The 24489-nt window shown below is 46.9% G+C and overlaps 1 protein-coding gene across 4 annotated transcripts in view; it reads right to left on the reverse strand.

Moving 5' to 3' along the window:
• The window catches only part of RAB31 (RAB31, member RAS oncogene family), a 114108-nt gene that overhangs the window by 66960 nt on the left and 22659 nt on the right, over positions 1-24489 (reverse strand). For 2 of the 4 annotated variants that reach the window (XR_016387439.1, XR_016387440.1), the window contains exons 2-3: positions 3500-3569; positions 3334-3413 (exon numbers count right to left, since the gene is read on the reverse strand). Coding sequence is in view for 2 of the 4 variants with exons in the window: in XM_022551393.3 (XP_022407101.1) it covers positions 3334-3413; positions 16770-16790 (101 nt within the window). In the remaining 2 variants the exon portion in view is untranslated. Of the gene's footprint in view, positions 1-3333; positions 3414-3499; positions 3570-16769; positions 23295-24489 lie in introns of those variants that run through there. The other 2 variants (XM_022551393.3, XM_022551392.3) reach the window with 2 other exon arrangements.

The raw sequence follows: 24489 nt of genomic DNA on the forward strand, positions 1-24489 counted from the left end.
GAAGCAATCGGGCAAATCTGGAATGGGGAACATTCTACCAGACAACGGCCTGAATGCTCGGAATAAGTCAGTGTCATGAAAAGCAAACAAAACAAAAGGCAGGGGAATTGTTCTAGATTAAGAGAAAGAGACAAAACAACCAAATGCACTGTATGGACCGAGACTGGACCCTGGAGACCCTGGATTAGGAGGAAAAGCGCTTCAAAAGACATTTTGAGGACAACTGGAGAAATTTAAATTTAGACTATATGTCAGATATTATCATTGAATCGAACTAACTTTCTAGGTACAATAATGGTGTCCTCCTCATGTTCTCCTTAGGAGATGCACACCGGAGTCTGCAGGGGAAACATGTCAGGGCGTCTCTCACTTTCATGGACCCCGCAGGCCCTCCTGGTCCAGTGCAGAGTCCAGCCCTGCGACCAACCACTCAGCACTCAGCCCAGTAATATTTCCTCAATTTCTACTCCTTTCCCCCAAGACTAAGAGGCAAACTACAGAAGTCCCAGGGAGAAAGGTATTCGGCCCTGCGATTCCCATACTGTTCCCACAACATACACACACACCAAGGTTAATAGTTGTAATTATCAACATACAATTGTACTAAGTGGAAATTCTAAGTATTTTTCTAAGTGATATGACCTAATATGATCAATATCGCATCTGCCCCATGACATTTCATTTCTTTAAGAGTTCTTAAACTATACATCCCGGATTACCGGTCAGAGCAAATATATTCCAAAAATAAAAATATCTTTACTACTTTTCTCATTATAAAAGCAATATAGGTATTTCACAAAAAAGAAATTCAAAAAGTGAAAATAAAGCAGGAAAGTAAAATCAACTGTAATTTCACTACCTAGCCACGATCACTGCTAATAAGTTGGTATATGTCCTTCCAAATGATCTTTTCACGACTTTTACCCCCAAACTGATGATACATAAATTTTGTTTTTCCTCCACTTTACATATTGTGGACATCTTTCAATTTCTATGAATATAGATCAACATCATTATCTAAAGGGACTGCATATTACACACCATGTTATGGATGTGAGTTCATCTTCATCACCTATTTTTCACTATTATGACAATAGTTACATGAATATTGTTGTACCCAAACCTTTGTGTCCTTGTACACTATTCTTTAGACTTAATTCTTAGAAGCATATATTCTCCACGTTGCTACGTTCACCAAACGGTGGGTTGTACCAACCTATATGCCCACCGCAGTGTATGAGATGACCTTTTCCCCAACCAAGAATCTTTCAAATCTTTCAGGATGACACATAGAAAATGGTATCTCATTCCTGTTTTTGTTATAGTTATCATAAGTCTGGACATCATTTTAGTGTTCACTGTTCACTTGTTTTGCTTTTGTGAATCTTTAGTTCGTGACCTTTTCCCACTTTGCAGTTGGGATGTTCATCCCTCTCTTATGTACTTTTTGAGTATTTTACACCAACCTTTTGTAACAGTATATTTAAAAAAATATTCTTCCAGTTAAATCTTTGCCCTTTAACTTGGCTTATGGATTTTTTCCAAAAACGCTTTTTTAAATTTTATGTGGACAGCTATATCAATATTTTGTCTCGGTACTTATTTTTGTTTTTGTTTCTACTTTGATGTAAGCAGACTTTCATTCATTTTTCAATATATTCTAGGCAATGGGATAAATAATACAGCAACTCTGCCCGTAACAAGTTCTCAGGCTTAGAAAACTAAGTTTGTGCCTTTAAAATCTTAGACTTTACTAACTGGGGAAAAAAAAAAAAAATCCAGGCCAACCCCTTCACTTTACAGATAAGAGGCGGGTAAATCTGAGACCTAGTTTGCTCACCTGTGAAACAGGTCCCAAATCTATTCTGCATAATCTATGGGCTGTTGTAGGGTCAAATGAGGAAATGATAGCTGTGAAATCCCCACCTTGGTACACAGTAAGCCCGTGAGGAACAGCTCTAGTCACAGTAGTAATGAGTATCATATATATGTGTACGTATATACCTATATGTGCAGACACACTACACACACACACGCGTACATGCACACATGCACACACCCCTCTCTGTCCCTGATTTCCTGCCACTAGGAGAAAGACTATATCACTATTTGAAATGAAGACTGACAACCATTGGTCTTTTGGTTGTTTGGGGTTTTTTTTTTCAGCCTCCTTGCTAGCTTACGACTTCAGACTCTCAGGCATCTTCTCTTCCCTCTAGTTGCCTTCTTGAGCGATGAGGGTGAGCAATGCTGAACTGACTTCGTTCCCTGCGGGAAGCAAAGTCTGGCAGAGAAGCTAACACAATTTCCTTGTAAAGGTCGAAATAGAAAGGGAGGTGCACACACACGTCTGTTCAGGACGCCGACAATCTGCCTGAACAGCAGCCAGGGTTTCTTATGAGTCACAGGACGATAAGGATGAACTTTCGCTGCTGAAACGCCGCCCTTTCACAGCCTTCGGTCTTTCCCCAGCACAGTGATCACAGTGGGAGGGAGGTGGACTCCCAGAGGACTCACTTGTTGTGAGTCAGAAGTTTGCTGTGTGCCCGCCATGAATTTTCTCCACTTACGGCTTATGGAGACCATCGCCCTGTCCTCATCAATCCTACCCAGTTCCCCAAATTTATACACACATTGTTTCTCTGCTGAGGAAGACCAAACCTTGCTCTCTGCAGAGAGCGTGCTGTCTTCAGGGAGAAAGCTAAGCCAGGCCAAGTTCTACGACAGTGAAATATCAGGCACCTGCAAAACCGCACAGCAAAAGCGCATCTGGCAAAGGCGTCCGTAGGAAAGGGGAAAATGGAACAGGAAAACGCTCCTACGTTCCAAGGTCGGGGTCTGGGGTGAGCAATCCTCCCCTCGCCTCCCAAGCGTTAGAAAGGAGATGCTGACATTGGATTAAGCCAGGAAAGGAAAATCAATCTGCCCACAGGCTGTGTAGACAGCTCTGCTGTGAGTGGATGCGTTCCCGGTTTCCCCGCAGGCGAAGTCAAAGCAGAACCCAAAGCAGAACCCTCAGGGATTTGCCCCAAGTCTCGACTTCCATCTGGAAATAAAGCCAGCATGATTTGCAGAATAATGCTCTTGGAGATCAAGGAAATGGCCTTAGGCTGCAGTGTGAGGAGGCCGGTTGGGGGGGATGGAGGGGATTGACAGGGACAGTAAGACCGGACACACTGCCTAAAAGGTCCCTGAATTTCTGTCCAAGTCTTTACAGTTGGGATTGGTTCTCACTGGCTGGGATGAAACCACTTGAAGGCTCAGACACAGAATGACCTCTCTGAGTGCTTAGAAAGGAGGAAAGGTGAATTAGAAGAACAGACGAGAACTCACCCAATGGTTGGGCTGATGTTGTGGTCAAAGTGATCCTGGACAAAGCGACACACGATGCTCGATTTCCCAACACCGGTGTCCTGGAAGAGGAAGAGAACACAGCCGTGAAGATCAAAGCCGCCGATTCTGACCGAGTCTAAACAGAACCCAGGACACGGGAGCTTACTTCCAGTTGGTGGGAAGGGGGATATTTTCCTCTATTTCATACCAGCATTTTCAGCAATGAAATCGTATTGCTTTCATAAAATGAAAAGAAGTATGGTAAAAGTGAGTTTAAGAAACATGTCCCATCTCTACACAGTAACTAACCTAGAATTGGCATGTTCACAGTACATTTATTTCCAGAAATCTGGAAATTTTTGGAGGGGTCTAAGACATATGGCAATGCATCACATTGTTTTGCTAGAAATAGAATTGATTTTGTTGAAAACTTTAGCACTCTAAAAAGATGTAACCTATTTTTCTAGGTATCGCCCTGTAAAAATGATGAATTCTAATTATTGCATGTCTGACATTTTCTCTCTAGAATCTGATGGCTGCATAAGAACCTCCCGTTTTGCTCAGTTAGATAAAGGTCGCATCTCAGCTCTTTCTCTGTTAAATAGGTCTTTAAAGCTGATTAGGATGGGGTCCAGTTACACACTGGAACTAGGACACATGCGTTTTTCTGCAGTCCCTTCCAAAACACTTGGTCAAATGGTTCAAGGAATACAAAACACAAATTCACAAGGTCAAAGAGATGGGAGAAGAGACAACCAGCAGACCAGTGATGACAGCGAGAAGCAGTGTTGGGGGAGGGGGTGTCACTGGAGCCAAAGGGCCTGCAGGGAGGAGAGCAAGTCAGTCCACGCCCACATTCCCTGAAGGTATCAAGAGCTGGAGGGCGACTCTGGAATCAGAATCAGGTGAAAAGCTGCACAAAATAACACCCTGGGCGCCCCAGGCACGTAACCAGGGGAGGGACATTCCATAAGGACCCAGGAGGCTGACTCTCCAGGAACTGTGTATCAGCCACCGGCTGGCTCGGGACTCCACATGCAACTCGGGGCGCCCCGGGGCTACTGCCCTGGCCTGTGGGACCCCAAATGGAAGAGGCGAGGGTGCCCCTCTGGGGAAGAGGAAAACCCTACAGACCCTGATATGTGGTGTCCCCCAACTACAGGCCACGTGTGCACCCACCCACAAGCCCCCATGCAAACAGAGTTTTGGGAATGCATTTTAATCTTTTAAAAAGAAAGGCTCAGCTAAGAAATACCAGACACTTATACCCACAAAAAAAAGAGCAGGATGCAATTTTAGCAGATCATTCAGAAAGTTAAGAGGGACCACTCAGAAATTAAAAATCCGATGGTAGAAGTGGAAATTTCAAAGGAAGAGTTACAAGGTGAAGTCGAGAGATTGCCCAGAAAGCAGGGGAAGAAGAGCAAAGCAACTGTCCCAGCTGCCAGCAGCTGTGCTTTGATAGCGGCCGCAGGGCGCGCGGAAAAGTCCTGTTGCCCTGCTCTGAGGGCATCACGTAGACTCGAGATGGATAGTGAAAGGGAAACGAGGCACATTTAGCCCAAGAAGGAAAAAACATACTGATACACTTCTCTTAAAAATATAACGTTAGGGCTTCCCCGGTGGCGCAGTGGTTGAGAGTCCGCCTGCCGATGCAGGGGATACGGGTTCGTGCCCCGGTCCAGGAAGATCCCACATGCCGCGGAGCGGCTGGGCCCGTGAGCCATGGCCGCTGAGCCTGCGCGTCCGGAGCCTGTGCTCCGCAACGGGAGAGGCCCGCGTACCGCAAAATAAATAAATAAATAACGTTAAAAGCCTACATATCAAGGAGAAAACGCTGAAACTCATATAAAGGTGTTTTTCTCTAGACACTGAAATATGAAATGAGATGTGAAACACCACTGCCCATCTGAACTACGGGCACGCCTTTTCGTTCCCACATTCAGGGGGGCCATTCCAGCAAACCTGGGGCGAGAGGGCTGTGGGCTCAGGATCCTCATCAGAAAGTCAGTGTCCAGAAGGCATCAGCTCCCGGTGCACGCGGCCTGCGCTGGTCCCGAGCCCCAGGGAAAGCGCACCAAGCACTGTCTCTCTGCAGTGTAGGCAACGCTGTGCGGAGCTCAGAGAGGTGAGGACAGAATGGAAACATCAGCTCCTCTGACTCCAAATCAATACCGCTGCTATTTCTGAGCTGCACCTTCGGGAGGGATTACAGCTAATATTCCTCACTCCCCCCAAACCACAAGGCCCTCCTTCCCATCTCAGCTGCTCTTAAAGCCCCCGTGGATGAGCACACCCTTGCCATCCTGCGGTCCTCGCAGCCCCGGAGACACTGGACACGGAAGAACTGGGCTGCCACCCAGGCCGCCCTCCTTCCCAGCTGGGACGACGGCCCCTTGACAGCCTCCGCCCAGCAGCAGGGAGCTCGCCCTCTAAGGGAGGGGCTGGCTCCAGGGCTCCAGGGTGCATCCTTGGGGTCATGATTCTGCTCCGGGGGCATGTTTTGGAGTGCATCCATTTGCTCTACGCAAGGGCTCAGCTCAAAACTGGCTCCAAATCCTCCGAACAGCCCAAGGGTTCTGTGAGGCCAACCCTTAAAATCCCCTTAAAGATGAAATATTCCAAAGCCAAAATTCCAAATTATTCATCTCTATCCATCATCTTCTCTGGATAATTCAAGCTAAAATACCCCTGGTCCTGCATAGTTAAAGCAGTCAGCCTGCTCAAATTTAGATTGAAGCTCATTCTTCCAACAAATACACTCAGTGTTTCTTTTCTTTCTACAATGTAACTCCCAACATCTCTCTCTTACACAATTGACAGGAAGGAAATACAGGACAAAAGGATAGGCAAAGTTTTAGTTTCTCTCCGAAAGGAAAATATTCTTACAAAGCACGGCCTAAATCATCTTGCGGGGCCAATGGCTTTGTGATGACCTGGGGACCTCGTCCTCCCGTGCCTGCTGTTCCCCCTCCAGCCACGAGGGGAAGGCCCGGCTCGAGGATGGCAGAGGAGCCAGGCAGGATGCCGGCGCTTCTCATGAATCACTCAGCTTGGTGACTTCCTTTTCCTGCAGGACCTCATTCAGACCATGACACACACACACAGGAGGAACACGCCCTAAGTCATGACTATCCCATGGGAAATGGCAAAGGTCTGAAGCAGGAAATCCTGGGTGGATAAGGAGGCAGAGGAGAAAGAGAAGGGGTGAGGCCCGGGCTGCTCACGGCTCTCCATGGCCCCGTTACTTCTGGGGGACTTGACACCGATGGAAGGAAGCTTGTTCACTTCCTGAGATGAGGAGACTGTCACAGCCCTGTCCAGCCTCTAGTTCTGCACAAGAGGAAGCTGCGTGGCTTCTGAGGTCACACAGCAGGCCGCAGAGTCAGAACCTAATTTTCTGAGTCCCGGTGAAATCCTTAAAGGCTCTCATCGGGTTAAATCAACCGCCCTGTCAAATGTAAATTTCTTTAAAAAAAAGTCCATTTCTAGAACCCACAAGGAGTGCTTTGACTATTGCTTTCCAGAGTTACCTTCCTTAGTAGAGTCACATGTCCTAAAGATACGTCCACTGGGTTTTGCCTTAACGAAAGGGGGACATATTGCCAACTACGGGGGAGGCATTAGAATAAAACCAATTTTTTTTTTAACTGAAGTATAGTTGATTTATAATGTCATGTTAGTTTCAGGTGTACAGCACAGTGATTCAGTTATACATACACACACATCTATATCTATATCTGTATACTCTTGTTCAGATTCTTTTCCCTTATAGTTTCTTACAAAATATTGAGTAGGGTTCCCTGTGCTGTACAGTAGGTCTTTGTTGTTTATCTATTTTATATACAGCAGTGTGTATATGTTAATTCCAAACTCCTAATTTATCCCTCCCCGCCTTTCCCTTTTGGTAACCATAAGTTTGTTTTCTATGTCTGTGGCTCTATTTCTGTTTTGTAAATAAGCTCATTTGTATATATTTTTTTTTAGATTCCACATATAAGCGACATCACGTATTTGTCTTTGTCTGCCTGGTTTACTTCACTTAGTATGACAATCTCTAGGTCCATCCATGTTGCTGCAAATGGCATTATTTCATTCTTCTTATGGCTGAGTAATATTCCATAGTAGATATATACCACATCTTCTTTATCCATTCATCTGTTGATGGACATTTAGGTCGCTCCCACGAGAATAAAACCAATTCTGACTGCACAAAGCAAGAATAAAATTTAGTACAATCCTCCCTGGGGGATAAACAGGATTTCTTTGTATTCTAACTTGTATGGTTGATACCAGAGCCATTTTGAGGCCGAGCTATCGGTTCCTGCTACTTCCTGGATATTCCTCCCATAGACGTTATTGCTATTATTTGGGGCTAATAATACAATTCTCTGCGAACAATCACATACTCTGCCATGACACTCTCTGCTGTTTGAACGGTCCCCATTATTAATCACGTGTAAATCTGGAATCACGAACCACAAACTTTCAGCTGCTGCCACATAAATCTCTAGGTGCCACTTAATTCACTCCTGGACTAGGGCAACAGGCTGCAGGTAGGGTTCCCACCTCTAAGAATAGAGAACGGGAAATCCTAGGCAGCTATATCACAGCTACGTGATCCTGCTCTAACGGAAGACGTCACAAATCAACTCAGGACACATTATTTCAGGAACTTTTGCAACCCAGCTCCGCAGAGAATCACTAAGGCCCGATCAAGGTGGGTTCCCAGGACAGACAGCTGCCTTCTCCCGACCTTCCACCCACTCCTCCCAGCCACTCCACTCCAAACTCACGAAGCACTGCTCTACAGACGCTCTAGACATCTTTACAGGCGGTAAGGTTGAGAAACTAATAAGGAATGTATACTGTTGATAACATTATAAATCCACATGCCTCTTATGGATAGGAAACTGCAAACGATAACAAGACCTACAGACTCAGGAATTCCATTCCTAAGAATGCAATTAAAAGAAGGGGAAAAAATGAGCACAAAAAAAGTTCACTGAGGGCTTCCCTGGTGGCGCAGTGGTTGAGAGTCCGCCTGCCGATGCAGGGGACACGGGTTCGTGCCCCGGTCCGGGAGGATCCCACATGCCGCGGAGCGGCTGGGCCCGTGAGCCATGGCCGCTGAGCCTGCGTGTCCGGAGCCTGTGCTCTGCAACAGGAGAGGCCACAACAGTGAGAGGCCCGCGTACCGCAAAAAAAAAAAAAAAAAAAAAGTTCACTGAGGTATTATTTATAAAAATTAGAAATCACCTAAAACATAACTTTAAATTAATAGATGGTACTCGTGAAGCTTTCATCTCAGACCTATCAAAACATCAAAGAGGTAGAATACTATTTGCACATAGTGTGAACTATGGAAATGCTAACTCCAGCATCTGTCTCTGGTCTGGCAATCAGAACCCAACCCCCAGCAAGGATTTTTACATTTATTTGTTGATTTGTTTCACTCAGTCACCCATTTATTTAAGTGTTTAGACTTTAAGCGTTACATTACTTCTAAAAAGCCTTAAGTGTCTGACGTGTCGAGAAGGAGTTAAGTTAGGAATTTAGGAGGATGAGAGGCCAGCCAGGTCTTGTGGGTGGAGAGAAACAGGCAGAACCACGGGGTGGCTGACAGTTTGATCCTCCGAGCCCAAAAGTGAGGGAAGCTGAGAGCAGGGTGGAGTCTGACCCAGGGGAGTGAAGGCCTTGTCCAGGACACTGGACACACCCCTGCACGCGACGGCCATGTGGGGAGGCACTAGACTTTGTTTACTCTTATGGGAAAAACTGCTTACAGACCGAATTTTAAGCATACAAATAGCATAAATGAATTTTAGCATCTAGATTGAGGTCCCAAGGACAATAGTGAACACAGCTTGGAAACGTCCACAATCCTCTAGATGTATACGAACACAATCTCAAGTCCACATAGAGGGAATAAGGTGCCATGTCTCAGGTGCAAAAAATGCCCAGGAGAAATGTAAAAAAATCCTGCTAGAGAATATGAAGAAATAAGCAAAAATGAGGAGGCTGAAAGCCCCAAGAGAGATGATCAGATGGTTCAACAGGGAACATAGGCACACGTCTACTTCCTTTATCTCACTGGGTGCTCACAACAATCCTTCAGAGGACAGATGTACTGTCCACATTTCCCATGTTAGGAAGCTGTGGTCTAAACGTTTATGTGACTTGCCTGCAGTCCTATAATCAGCAAAGGCTTCATCGACCTTCAGACTTCCCCTCCCCCATACCCACTGGCCAAACCATCTCTCTCCAGAAGGCATGCGTCCATGCCCTCATTGACTTACTGATGCCTGTGCAGCCCGCAAGATACGAGGACAGGAGGCAAGATTAAGTCCTGATTCCTGCAAGTCAGATCACTTACACATCAGACCTAAACTTTCAAAGGAATCAAAGACAGACCGTAGTGACTGAGATCACACAGGCCACCCCAAGACGTCAACAGGACGGCTGACAGCTGTGTTCCAAACTGCATTTGTTGGCCCATCATTTGAAACTCAGGTGTGTATTCTTCTGTTGACATAATGCTGTAAATAAATGATTATTTCCCAAGCTTGCCCCTGCACTATAGCACTCTACAACAGAAGACCCCGACATCCATTTGTACTATTGTTTCCATAGGAAAATTCATTCTACTTTCAACCTGGGGGTTCCAGCCAGTGTGAACCAGGCCTGCAGTCCAAGCAGAACGCCCCAGGAGTAAAGAGATCTTTGGGGAACACAGTCTCCTGCATTTGGACTCCAGTAATATTGCCAATAATCCCAACCTTTCATAGGAGCAGGAGTGGGCCAAACAGTCATAAGGACAGTGACTAAAGCTCCGGCCACCCAGCCAGGCATTTTCTATGGAGAAATGTCTACTGTCACTTCTTCTAGCATCGTCTCTGGTCTATCATACCTCTTCTCGCCTTCTGGGACTCCAACTGTGCCTGTATTAAACTTTCTTCCCTTACCATATATGTCTTTTATATTCTTTTCTTTATTTTCCATCTTTTTGTCCGAGTTTCAATTTGGAATTATTCTAACCTATCTTCCAGTTCTTTCTACAGATGTACCTAATGTGATGATGAACCCATTTATTGATGTCCTGATATCAATTATTGTATTTTTTCACCATAAAATTTCTATTGTGCAGTTTTCGACTGCATGCCAAAGCTTGAAATCATGACTTTTGTTTCCTTGAACGTAATGAACATACGTGTTTTAAAGATGTCTGGTAAGTCCATTATCTAGATTCTCTGCAGGTTCTGTTTCTATTGCCTGTGGAAAGATCTTCAGTCAAATCGCCTTGTCTCCTCCTATCACTGGTCAAGTTTAAATCTTGGAAGCATCCCTCCAGAGAAGGGAATTAGAGCAGCCTGTCTGGTGATGACCCCTGATCTTCTCTGACTCTTGGATGGGTGTTTAAAAAGCACAGTGATCTCACTTCTGGGATGTCATCCACCCCCAAAAAGCTGTTTCTAGTAAGAAAATATTTATACTGCTTTAAAATGCTGTCCTGGACTTCCCTGGTAGCGCAGTGGTTAAGAATCCACCTGCCAATGCAGGGGACATGGGTTCGATCCCTGGTCCAAGAAGATCCCACATGCCGCGGAGCAACTAAGCCCGTGAGCCACAACTATTGAGCTAGTGCGCCGAGAGCCTGTGCTCTGCAACAAGAGAAGCCACCAAAATGAGAAGCCGGTGCACCGCAACAAAGAGTAGCCCCCACTCACCGCAACTAGAGAAAGCCCGCACGCAGCAACGAAGACCCAATGCAGCCAAAATTAAATGCCGTCCCTTTCTACTATTGTTAAATTTATTTGCCTCTCGCTATTACAGAGTTGACAGGTCTGGAGGATTCCAAAGTCTAGCAATCTTTCAGTGATCAAGTGCTCTGGCCCCAGAGAGGGGGTGGCTTCTCAATCCTGCTGGTGGCAAAGGAACGTCCTAGAAGTTCTAGGGAAGCCAAGGTCATGTATTGGGCATGAGAAAAGGTGAGCAGCAGAGGCCCCATCCCTCTCCCGGCCCCAGTTCAGAAAGAAGTCCTCCTCCTGCCTGACTCCTCAGACAAGTTAAAGAAGGAAAAGAAGAAGGAAGACACTTCTTAAATGGGGAAGAAGGGCAAGTTCCATCACCCCTTCACTTCCGTTATTCTTATAATAGCTCCCACTGCTCCTCAGCGTTTCCAGAGAGCACTCTGTCCTGATGCACAAACTCTGTGCAGCTAAGCAGAAATTTCAGAGTATCTGAGTCTTAGAAGGTGTGACCTTAACTGTTTTAAAAAATTTTAACCCAGTGTTTTACTTAAATCGCACTTCCTGCCCAAGGAACCAACTGTTCTTTTACCACCTTTGTTTCCTCTCAAGCAACGCATGTGTGGGCTGGTGACTGGGCAAGACAGGTCACCAGACAAACGGCAGAGACACGAGCTGCCCTGTTCCTGGCGGGGAACCCACTGGCTCCACGGGACACCTGGCCTGCATAGGCTCCCGGCACCAATGTGGGATTTTATTGTTATATTCTGTCGTGTTCTTACAAAACACTCAATATTCACTGTTCCTGAGTTGCAGATCTAGCAAGTAAGGATAAAGAATGACCATAATTGCAGCTTCTAAAGTGGTTCCCAGTGATCCCTGACTCCTGGTGTTTGGTCACCTGTGCGTGACCTGGACCTAACGACTTGCTACTAAAAAGTAGAAAAATGGCGAAAGTGATGGACGTCAGTCCCCAGGTTAGGTGATAAAACACTGAGATGTGGCCTCCCCTTTCTCACCAAGCTCCCTGCCCCCAGCCAATAGGCTCCTGAAGCAGACACGGTCCTGGAAACGGACACATCAGAGCCCTGGCACCCAATGACCATCAGGGTGCTCTGCCCATCCTTAGGATCGGCTGGTACGGCCACACCATGAACTTACCCTTCAGGTGGGAGGGGCTGCCATGAACCCCAAGGGCACCGGAACTCGGATGAGGAGGTTTCGCCCTCCTCCCCTCCCTTCTTCTCCACCAGCCTTTGGAGCCTGGACTTGTCCTAAGGGCAGTGGAACCAACAATACCCACCAGGGGTGGAACTTTAAGAGGATGGGAGGGAAACCAAAACAGGAAACAGAGGCATTTAGGAGGCTGCGCTCATCTGCTGCGTTTTTATTGAGCACCTACTATGTGCCGGGCATCTTCACAGGTAACAGTGGCCAGTCTATCGTGTCAGAGCTAAGACTCCGCATCGAGAGCTCGCCTGGTGCTCACGTTGGGTTGTGCAGGGAGGACAGAAGGAACCATTTTTTGTTTGTTTGTTTTTGACACAGCACAAGCTTTATTCAGTGGCCAAAGAACAACAGAGTGAGAACTAAATTCACAGATCGACTTCTCGTCCACCTGGCAAGAGGGATTTACTTTTAAAGGGTAAAGATAAAGGGAGGAGGAGGGAGGCTAAAGATGGGGAGGCAGATGCTTTAGTTTACAGGGGGAGGGGCAGGGCTTTTTCAAGGGAGTAGGGTGCCACCACCTTTTTAGGAAGGAACCGTTCTTACACCCCGACTCTGACAAGCCTGACAGCTGGCATCCTCAGACCACTTGCTCATCTGAATTAATGCTCGATGCTTCGCTGACCCCCAAGCCGAGATCCTGTGTGATGTAGACAGTTAACTGCTGTGATCCTTAATCACGACACTAGATTATAGAGGATGCACATGCACCCTTGTCGGCTGCAAACAAGAGCAAACAGTCAACACACCTGCATGGTACTGATAAGCTGGGGATACTAGCTTCTGCTCACAACTAACCTACCTTCCTGACTCTATCACTGTTCCCATTAAATAACCACAGCTTTTGACCCATGACATGTGAGGAATCGTCCTATACGTATGACAGTCAACTCTATCAAGCCCCAGGCTTGATTCCCACACTAGTGTCAGAAAAGGGACTTGCATGAAAGGGAGGAAGTGTGTCCGAGGCGGGGCTGGGCCTACAGAGTGTGAGAAAAGCCATCCCCATAACTATCACGCTGGCATGACTTTCTAATGGCTTAAGTTCCTTCTGTCAGCCGGCACTTCTGCAAGCATTTCAGAGACTTTACAGAACACACATAGAAGGCAGCAGTGGGAATTTCCAGCTCGAGGGAAATTACTACCCCCCACATTTTCAATCTATGCTCTTTGGGAATAAATGCTAAACTATCACACTTAGTTTAAGACATTCGTCCAGGAAACGCAAGGATGCCTGCATCACAGCTGCCCCTGCCAGAAGAACCCCGACCTGGCAGCCTCTGAGCAGGGCTCAGCCTCCAGGGTCAAAGATGGGGCACCCTCTTACTTTTTTTTTTTTTTTTTTTTGCTGTACACGGGCCTCTCACTGTTGTGGCCTCTCCCACTGCAGAGCACAGGCTCCAGACGCGCAGGCTCAGCGGCCATGGCTCACGGACCCAGCAGCCGCTCCGCGGCATGTGGGATCTTCCCGGACCGGGGCACGAACCCGTGTCCTCTGCATCAGCAGGCGGACTCTCAACCACTGCGCCACCAGGGAAGCCCCCACCCTCTTACTTTCATTGTCCAAAGGAGAAAAGACAGGTGTGGCTTCTGGGGCTGGAGATGAAGATGGACCACGTGGATGAATTCCCCAGGAACAGCCTGAGTGGGTGCACTGCTGACAATAAGCAGTAAAGCCATGGATATGTGCCCTCTGATTCCTGCACGGTGTCCCCCCCTGCTCCCCAGCCAAAGACCAGCTGAAGGTTAAAGAGGAAAGCACATGATTGCAGATCCGCCCTCCACTGCTGGCTGGATGCTAAATTGCACAGCCAACGCCATGTCATTAATGCTGAGGCACAGCTCTGGTCTGAAAAATACCAGCCACCACCCGCCACCGCCAGAATGGAAAACTAATCTGAAACCTTGTCAGACAGGAGGATGTTCCCACCGACGGAGGTGAAGATCAAGGGTGCTGCAGTGAACCTGAGCTAAAGAGTAAGTGCACGGGCCCAGCTGAGCCAAAATTACAATGAAAGTGATGACTCAGGGAAAAGGGAAGAGAAGGCAAAGCTCCAGGACAAATGGAGCTTCTGGGCTTCCAAGTTCCGGATCACGATGATCGATGAGCTGTTAATAACACCGACCATGTTAGTCACGTGATGATGGTGATGGTGACGGTTGACGTTTTGTTCAGCTAGACTCCACGTTAACCTGCATCACCTCGTTCATTTTCAGCCCAAATCTCTGAGAGAGGTACTACTGTGGCCCATCACGGTTGGGAAAACAGGCCCAGGAAGGGTCAGCAATTGAACCCAGTCTGTGCTTCCAAGCCCGAGCTCTTGACCTCCATTCTTTACCCTAGTGCCTCCTGACAAACACCACCCGCGTCCCCACCCTGCGACAGGTGTGATGATGCATTTCTCTCCCGCTCGCTAACCCATCCCGTGTCTGAGACACAGCAGGCCCCGTGTCGGGCGCTGGCGAGTCAGTGGGATGTATCCTCTCCTGCAAGCGCAGGAGAGACACACCCAGGGACATGACCCAGAGCCAGACCTCAAGGTCTGGAGTTTCCTCTTCGTGACACAGAAGGAGCATCACACCCAGGACAACATGCCCCCATCCCGGGGGAAGACTGCTCAGGCCCATGGGGTTTCCTTGGCCCCTCACGATGCCCTTTCCATGATGTTCTGGCACATGCCCTTGCTCAGAAGTTCAGGAGAAACTGAAGCCATGGCCTTTCTTGACCTCAACCTGCATTCTGAAGGCTTTCCAGCTGGCCGAGCACTCACATTCATTACTGCATTCAGCCTTCATGGTGACCCTGTGAAGTCATCATTCCCATTTCGCAGATGGAGAGCTTGAGGCCCGGTGCCCGTCATAGCACACTGCTGGCAGAAAGGAGGTCCAGCCAATTCCAGGCCTCGGCCTCCCCGTATGTTCTTTCCCCAACACGAAACCATCTCCAGTCCCAGGTCAACAAATCCTTAGAGAATCTCAGCATGCGAGGCCAGGAGGGCTTTCAAAAGCAAAACGCGCAAAGGGGGTCAAAAGGCACAAACTTCCGGTTATGAGATAAACAAGTCCTGGGGATGCAGCAGATGGCTTGGGGACCAGAGTTAACAATACTGTGTTGTATATTTAAAAGTTCTAAGAGAGTAAGCCTTAAAAGTTCCCATCACAAGAAAAAAAGACTGTAACTATGTGAGGTGATAGATCTTAACTAGACTTATTGTGGTGATCATTTCACAAGATACACAAATGTCAAATCATCACGTTGTACACCTGAAACTAATGTAATGTTATATGTGAATTACATCTCAAAGAAGAGAAAAGATGCAAGCTAAAAAAGAACTTAGTCAGGTTTTCATAGAAATAAAAATGCTTTTATCATGCAAATATATGCTGCATGAACCTTATAAAATAATTTGCAATTTTAAAAAAGATTCAACAAAATGTTAGAGTTATTTCATGTTGGTACAGATGACTTATCTTAACTAGAAATATGGGCAAAGTAAAAACAGAATTCTTTCCAAAAAAAAAGTTAGGGAGGAAAAAGTCCAGAGCTAAGAAAGGTCAAAGTGAAAAAACAGGTGGTTTGTTTCCTATAAGTGAACAACTTTGGTTAATTTTTATATTAAAACATAATTTTATGTAAATAGGTATAGATACGTTGATAACAACCCACAGCGCGGGTCACCTCCCTCTTCACGCTGACGAGAGGGTATCAGTACGTGTTTGAACTTCATGCACCAACACTGTGAAATTCTGCTTGTGGATACTTCTAGATCTGTGGATATAAATCTCTTTAAGAAGTTTATTTTAGGGTCAAGAAAGAAAATATGCAGTTTATGCTTCTTACGATAGGAGCTGTTCCATTGTATGAATCACTGAATATTCCCAGAGACACTGTGGGTAAACATCCTACATGTAATGTGAACAAAGGACAAGTCCCACATTGCAGAAAATGAGCTGTGTATCCTCTGATAGGTGTATATCTATTTACAAGTGGCACACATGCAATACTGTATGTACTAAGATACTATAGAATGTATAAGATATAATCAGAAATAGAAATTTTAAGAGAATGATCTATTAGGATCTTCTCAATACTGTGCCACCAAATACAGAAAATCCCTGGATGCTGAGGCTGGCGTAAGCTGCAACTGCCCCCAAGCCCCTGATTTCACATTTCTGCTCAACCAACCAGCATCGCTGGTGTCACAGACAGACTTACAATCGACACAAGCCAGCGCTGGGGGAAAGGACTTTCAGTGTGCCCCGCCACCCACCCCCCCCCCACACACACACACAGAGGCTGGGAAACACAGGGATGAAGCCCTCTGAGGCTACAGCCACACCGTGCGAAGTGGAGGCTGGAGGCGGCCACCTTTCAACTCCCTTCATCGGAAAAGGGAAGCAGCTGTGCAGAGGGACGTTAAGCCAAGCAGCTCAAAGACGGGATTCTGGTACATCCCCTACCTTCCCGAGGCCCAGCTGCATTCCTGCTTTGGGTTCCGTGGCACACCATGTATCTTTCTTACTTTTTTAACCGGGTCTCAAGTGCACATTGGAACCTCCCAATGGCCACCAGCAGCACGGTAGGAGGCTGCCCATCCGAAGCTTGACCCCCAGGAGGAAACATCTGTAAGGATTTTACAGCTGACCCCTGGTCATATTGCACCATCTCCATGCCCCTTTCCTTCCGCCCCTGACTCTGTCATCACGTCATCATACATGCTATTTTTTTGCAGGAAGTTACGGCCAAACCACAACTTCATAACGTGCTGCTCTCCCATCAAAAGAGAGCCTGGAAAAGGCCACCTGATGTCTGGGCCTGGCCAACAGCAATGTCTGGCTGCCTCCGGCCAAAGCATCAGGAGCAATCCCTCGGCCACTCGCTAACCCTGGGTGGACTTCATCTGCATCACGGTCTAAAGGCATTGCTACACATGCACTCAGAATCTAAGAGACAGAAAGCCATGTGCAGCCTCTAATTTGTTCAGAGATGTCCACTTCTATCTTCTAGCTTTACAAAAAGACAACTGATCGACTTTATTAGAAAATGAAACAAGGAAGAAAAATCATTGTCTAGGAAAGTCTAGGAAAGACGATGACTTGTTCCAGGAGTGAAATCATCTTTCTGGTTTCCATTTGGACCCTGCTGTCTGTTCATGTTCTGACTCTGGGGACCCATCACACACTGCCCTGCCTCCCCCACCAAATTCTCTCTCAAGCAGGCAGGAAGATTGAAGCTAGATTGAGGCAACCAGGCCAAAAGTTGACAGAATAATTTGGTCAGATGAACCAAAGGAAGTGTGTTTCTTCACTTGGTGGTTTGGACACCTTCAGGGGTGAGGAAAGGGATTGCAGAACTTCTCTGCCCTCAGAGCACAAACGTCTGCTCTATTGCGATCTGACCACGTGACCTGAGCAGCTAATTTCAAACTGATTTCCTGCCCACGAATCTGTGTCTTACCCAACCTGGCATAAAAGAGACTTTCCCAAGCGTCTGACGCATATGAAAACACGCTGGTAAATCCGCCTACACAGTCTCCTATTTTGTGTGCCTGCCTCTCTCCCAGAAAAGGATTAGGATATTTAAGAATGAGCTCCCAGCACACGCCCAGCCTGCATTTTTATGAGACGGGATCCTTTTCTGCTAAATGCATCTAAATGGCAAACTGTAGCTGGCGGCCAGAAACACAGGGTCAGCCAGGACACACAGCCAGCGGCAGCACCCTGCTCTTCTGCTGACCACAGGAAAACATGTTGGAACTTGAGTTTTCTATGACGTTTGATCTTGACTCTAGATCCAAACCGGCTCGCTGTTATGCTTGCTCAAGACAGTAGCAACAGGCTGGCTGGCAACACTGCAATATCCGTTTGCTCCTTCTCCGAAAAAGCCAAAATGTGCATCCCCAGTGCATAACTGTTCTACGCGATATCCCCGCATCTGATAATGCCACGAACTCACAGAGTGCCCCGGCGCCCCACCCTCTGATCCGTGGGCCGGCTTACCAGCTACAATTCAATCTGGAGCTCATCAGCTGGGGAGACACGATGACCCAGAGCAAAGAAAAGGAAGAAATAAACAGCAAGGGCCGAGGCGCCCAGGGATTAGGGGCTTCCTCGGCCCCACCTTTTATCCTGGGGACCCATTCACCACGTAGCAGGGCAGGCAGGGGACACCCAGAAAGTCTCAGTGTGGTTCTCAGCCATGTGGCATCCCAGGGGGACAACCAGGACCTGCCTCTCCTACAGGAGAGAAGAGTCTCCGAGATTTCTTTCTGTATGCACGCCAAGCTATAGAAATTATACACACTCTCTTTTCTGGGCTAAAAGATCAAAATCTGATAGCCACTCTTGGGAATAATTTTGCAAACCTTAATCATAATTGTTTTGCTCTTCTGAGTTATTCCCTATCTCTTTTAACTGCAGGACAACATGAAGAGAACTCCAATAAAAGAGACCCCAAGAGGTCATAGCCTGGAGTGTGAGACACACAGGGCACACACATCCGAGGGGATGCTGTAACAAAGGAGGAAGAGAAAATAACCGTCAGGGGTAAACCAGAAGCAGTGATAACCCCCGCCTTCCCACAAACTAACTGCACAGGGGAGCAGAATCTCTGGGGGTGGTCAGAGTGTGGGTCTGGGGTCAGACGCATGAAATTTAAGTTTCTTCCTAGTTCTCTCTGTGCTTCTGTTCCCTCTTCTGTAAAAGAGGAGCAATAGGAGGGCCTGCCTCATAGGACTGTCATGAAGATTAAATGAGATAACACGTCCACAGCACTTAGAACAGCGCCGGCATCCCGCAAATGTTCATAAATGCTGATTACCATCATGACGATTACACAGCCATTCAAAAGAATAAAGTCCATCTGTAGGAGCCGATACGAATGGAAAGCGTTCCAAGATATACTGATTGAAAAAATCCATTTACAAATTTGTAATGACACCTTTATTAAAAAAAAAAAAAAATCTGGGTGTGTGAGCACAAGCACACAAGCCTGAAACATTTCCTTTAAAAAAAAATCACAAGGGGCTTCCCTGGTGGAGCAGTGGTTGAGAGTCCGCCTGCCGATGCAGGGGACACAGGTTCGTGCCCTGGTCCGGGAAGATCCCACGTGCCGCAGAGCGGCTGGGCCCGTGAGCCATGGCCGCTGAGCCTGCGCATCCGGAGCCTGTGCTCCGCAACGGGAGAGGCCACAAGAGTGAGAGGCCCGCATACCGCAAAAAAAAAAAAAAAATCACAAGGACACATTAACAGTGATGATCGAAGGTTAGGAAGGCTGCACTTTTTATTCTGTACCTTTCTGACGCATTTGAACTTTGTAATCCTATACAAAGCGTTCCTTGTATCTATTTTTAAGTATGAACAGATGTGATCCAGGTACAGGGATCAGGGTACAAATTCTGTATTCGTCTTTAAGCTTCTCTATATAAACGTAACTTTTTACACTAACATTTTCTCCCCAGACCCCTTCGTATCATCTAAATTTTAAATGGCCAGCACCCAAATCACAGACTCTTGCCTCTGTGGGGTATGGCTCGTGTGATCTGTATGAATCAGCGTTACCAAAGCTGATGAGGTGGAATTATAGGAAACTTGCTGGAAACTGCATGAACCTGGGAACTCGTGGGAGTGTGCTTCCTGGGTCAACTCCACTGTCGGTGTCCTAGGTGTCATGTGCTTCTGGTGGGAAAACATTAAAACTGCTGAGCTAAACCCTCCCCCTCCTAATTACTCAAATGTAAACTATTTCAGATGTGGAAGTTGCCTACGCTCATCTTTGTTGCTGTTGAGGTGCAATTCGCATAACCCAAAATTAATCATTTTAAAGTGAACAATTCAGTGGCACTCAGTCCATTCACAGTGTTATGCAACCATCACCTCCATCTAGTTCCAAAACATTTTCTTCATCCCCAGTAACTCCATACTCATTAAGCAATTACTCACCATTCTCTCCGCCCCACAGCCTCTGAATCATACATTTACTTTGTCCCTATTGATTTACCTATTCTGGACGTTTCACACAAATGGAATCATACAGTACGCGATCTTTCGTGAGTGGCTTCTTTCCCTTAGCGTCATGTTTTCAAGGTTCAGTCACATCGTCCTGTGTATCAGTACTTCATTCCTTTTTAAGGCTGAATAATATTTCATTGTGTCTAAACCACAATTCGTTTATCCAGCCTCCACTGATGGACACTTGGGTTGTTTCCACCATATTTGGTTGTTGTAAATAGTACTGCTGTGAACATTCACGTTACAAGTATTTGTTTGAGGTCCTGTTTTCCACTGTTTGCAGTATATACCTAGGAGTGAAATCGCTGGGTCACAGGGTAATTCTGTCTATAACTTTTTAAGGAACAGCCAAATTTCCATTTTCCACAGCAGTTGCACATCTTACGTTTCCGCTATCCATATATGGATATTAAGAGAAATATTAAGAGAAAATTAAGAGAATATTAAGAGAATATTAAGAGAAAAATATTAAGAGAATATTTTTTTAAGAGATTAAGAGAAAAACTTATTATTAAGTTTTTCCAATATTAAGAGAAAATATTAAGAGAAAAACTTCAATATTAAGAGATTAAGAGATATTAATATTAAGAGAAAATATTCCAATATTAAGAGAAAAACTTCCCATGTCTTGAACCCTTTAGGATTAATTAGTTCTTCCGCATCCAACTTCCTCTTACTAGGGTCCTTTCTTGTCACTAGTTAACCAGGAAGCACAGCGCACCTTTGTTATTTTTTGATTCTTTAACATATTTGTTATGTTAAAGAAGAATTACCGTAGGCAAAATCCTGACTTGTAGATATAGAATGAACATGTGTTAAAGTCTTTATTAACCTCATTACTAATGAGAGTATTAGTGAGGTGTTACAACCAATTCACATAAGTCAGAGAAGCACAAATTTATATGGATTAAAGGAATGATCCAATTAAATGTTGAAATGAATTTACAAATGGACAAGAAACTGACTTTTTTTCCTGATGCTGGGGGAGGTCATTTTAACCACACAAATAGATGTTTTTTCCATGTCTGTAGACTGTAATTATTTTGCATTGCTATCAGTTATCTATAACTTACAGAGGCAAAAAGCAGACCAAGGACAAGAAAGGCCTAGAATCAGACACCCTGGAAGGCTGCTCTTTACATGATGTATAGTTTTCCACTGGGGACACCCAGAAATCTTTTCTGCTTATTCCAAATTTCCTCACAATATGACACAGGAAGTAAAAAGAGAAAAAACTAAAGGTGTGGATGAGAAGAGGAACTAGGAGAGGCAACTCCACACTAAATAAAAATGAGAACTAAAATGGGAAAAGATAAATGGGCCAATGTGCACCATGGGGTCCCAGGACCGCTGTACAGTTGCGGAGGACACAGGCCACGCATGCCACGGGAGTCCACATGGTGAAATCTGGGGGCTAACGAGGAGATCTCTCTTGCAAACAAGACCCTGGTCTAAAAGGGAGGGCACCAAAGGCAGCGGACACGGGACAAAGAACTAACCGGGGCTGCAAGACGGCAAACCCTGGCACTGAGTCGGACAGTGCAGAGGTCTGTCACCGCTGCCGGGGGGTGTGAGGGCCCAGAAGCATCAGGAAAGACTAAAAGACCGGGTTTGGGCTGGGAAAGGAGGTTCCCTGGAGCACGTGTGGGTAGTGGAGACCCAGGAGTTTTCCCAAACCCACCCAGGGTCCAGCCTGGCATGCACCTGGGAGCCCGGATGGGGAGTCGGCCCTCGTGTGAACCAGCCCTTGTAGAAACCTAGGCAGTCATAGGTTGGCTTCATATAAACACTCGGGTATTATTATTTGACTTAATGCAATACTTCTTCTTTAAGTGATTGATATATATATATAAATATTTCAGTTATTACATCTGTCCTCTTTATTTCCTGCAACAAACGCATTGTTTTGTAGCTTTCAAGCATATGAAAATTATTTGCGCATCTGTTAATCATTTCTCCTCATATGCTGGTAATGCCTGTACAGGGAAAGTTATCACACACAACTGAAAAAAAAAATCACAATATTCAAGGAAAATAAATCATTTTAAGCAAAACTGTTTCCATCCAAAGCAGGTCTAGGGGCTGACTTACTAAAGCATTGTCACTGGTCTTCAGAGCCTGTTTACATTGCTTTTTTTTTTGGCTGTGTTGGGTCTCTGCTGCTGCGCGTGGGCTTTCTCTAGTTGCGGCGAGCGGGGGCTACTCTTCGTCCCAGTGCGCGGGCTTCTCATTGCGGTGGCTTCTCTTGTTGCAGAGCACGGGCTCTAGGAGCGCGAGCTCTAGGAGCGCGAGCTCAGTAGTTGTGGCACGAGGGCTCAGGAGTTGCGGCGCACAGGCTTAGTTGCTCCGCGGCATGTGGGATCTTCCCGGACCAGGGCTTGAACCCAAGTCCCCTGCTTTGGCAGGTGGATTCTTAACCACTGCGCCACCAGGGAAGTCCCTACACTGCTTTTTAAATGGGCATCTTCCCATTTACGTTTATGAATGAAAACCTATCACTTATTAGAAGACAAAGAGCTATGACGAGAACTGAGAATAGCCTTAGCACGCAGCTGGCGGGGTGAAGGCCCAACCCCCTCCCGGCCAGTTCATCAGGACTTGGCTGTTCCCTGTGGCATTAGCATTTCTTTACTCTTCCTGTTGGGACAAACGGGGTGATTGTTTGTGACAGGAACTTCCCAGAAGGCCCACCAGCTCTTCAAAGGGAAGCATCCACAGGCAGTTTGCACCCTAGGATTCTATGAAACCCTCAAAAACCTTGCCTTGCTGTTTGCACCCATCCTGCATCGTGACAGTGATTCTTACCCAATGACAACCCCCTCCTGCTCGGAAAGACCTCCTTAAATCAAACTTGATTCTCAGCATCGGACCTTGCCTCCCTCCACTGGTGCTGCCAACACTTGCTCTGCCAGGGAACTTTAGTATCTCCCAGACAGGCTGTTGGTGAGGACAGCTCTGGACAGGAGAGAGGATGACCAGCCGGAGCCCCCATGACGCCACAGGCCTCCCGTCAAGAGGCCACCGACTCCCCCTGCCTGACACCAGGGCCCCCGCAGCAGTAGGACCTGTGGGCACTGCATCAGCTCAGCAAAGACACGGGTGCCACGTGGAAGGCAGGGGAGCATTTCCAGATGCCGTCCCCCCAGACGGCAATCAGGGCGCCAGTGAAAAGTAACCACACCCGGGGGAGGGGTTCCCAAAGCTGGGGTGGCAGCACTGCTGCCGAAGTGCCGGGAAGCAGACGGTGCCTTAACTGAAACACACATGGAAGCTACAGGAAGCCCAGGCCAGGATGCATGGCCCCACCCCCTCCCACAGCCCTGCGAAGCCAGCAAAGCACCAGGGGAGCCGCCCGGTAGCCCACATGTGTGACCCCGGCCGGGGAGGCAGAGATGGGAAAGAAGGTGGCTTCCCAAAGGGCAGGTCCTCCCAGTGAAGGCTCATCGATTCCGACCCCACGACTTCAGTTCTTGTGATGTGTCTTTGTCACTCAGCGATGCCACCCAGTTCTGGAGCTGCCTATCCCAGGACCCTGTCTGCCACATCCCAGGGTGCCACTGGCCACCTCACACTTCACAGCATGCGATGCCCCAGCAGGAGTCCCACCTGCCTCAAAGCAGCACGTGCCGGGGTCTTGCCCAGAGCCAGCAGCTTCCCTGACAGGGTCTGGGCTCAAGACCCAGGGACCCCAGGGTACCGGCCAGGAGAAGCACATCTGCACTGCCTGGAGACTACAGCTCACGACCCCCAAAGCCTGCTTCGAGGCCACGGCTGCCACTGAAGATTCCCACAAGGCAGTGTGCATACCTCATTTCCCAAAGAAACTTGCTTTTTTGTTATCCCTTCTTTCTAGCACGGGTGCAATGGGGCCAGAAGATGTGTCATGATGGTGTGAGTTGCCTCTGGGTGAACATTAGTTCATCACAGAATTTTAAAATTTGCATTTGGAGAACTAAAAATACTTTTACTGTAAAGTGGTATAATCCTGGTGCAATGAGGCAAGTTAAAGTAACTGCTGAGCAAGTCAACTTGTTTTTCGAGAAGCATCAGGGAAGTAGATGACCTCTACCGGTCCTCCTAGAGAGGAAGAACAAACTTAGTCCTACCCAGAAGTTATCATATGACAGGCAGGAACCCCAGTGTTCTCAGGTTACTTGTGCTGTGTAACCGT

The sequence above is a fragment of the Delphinapterus leucas genome, chromosome 14 (assembly GCF_059928025.1).
Source record: "Delphinapterus leucas isolate spDelLeu-1000000601 "Yukka" chromosome 14, BTC_Dleu_Yukka2, whole genome shotgun sequence".
In the NCBI taxonomy this organism is placed as follows: domain Eukaryota; kingdom Metazoa; phylum Chordata; class Mammalia; order Artiodactyla; family Monodontidae; genus Delphinapterus; species Delphinapterus leucas.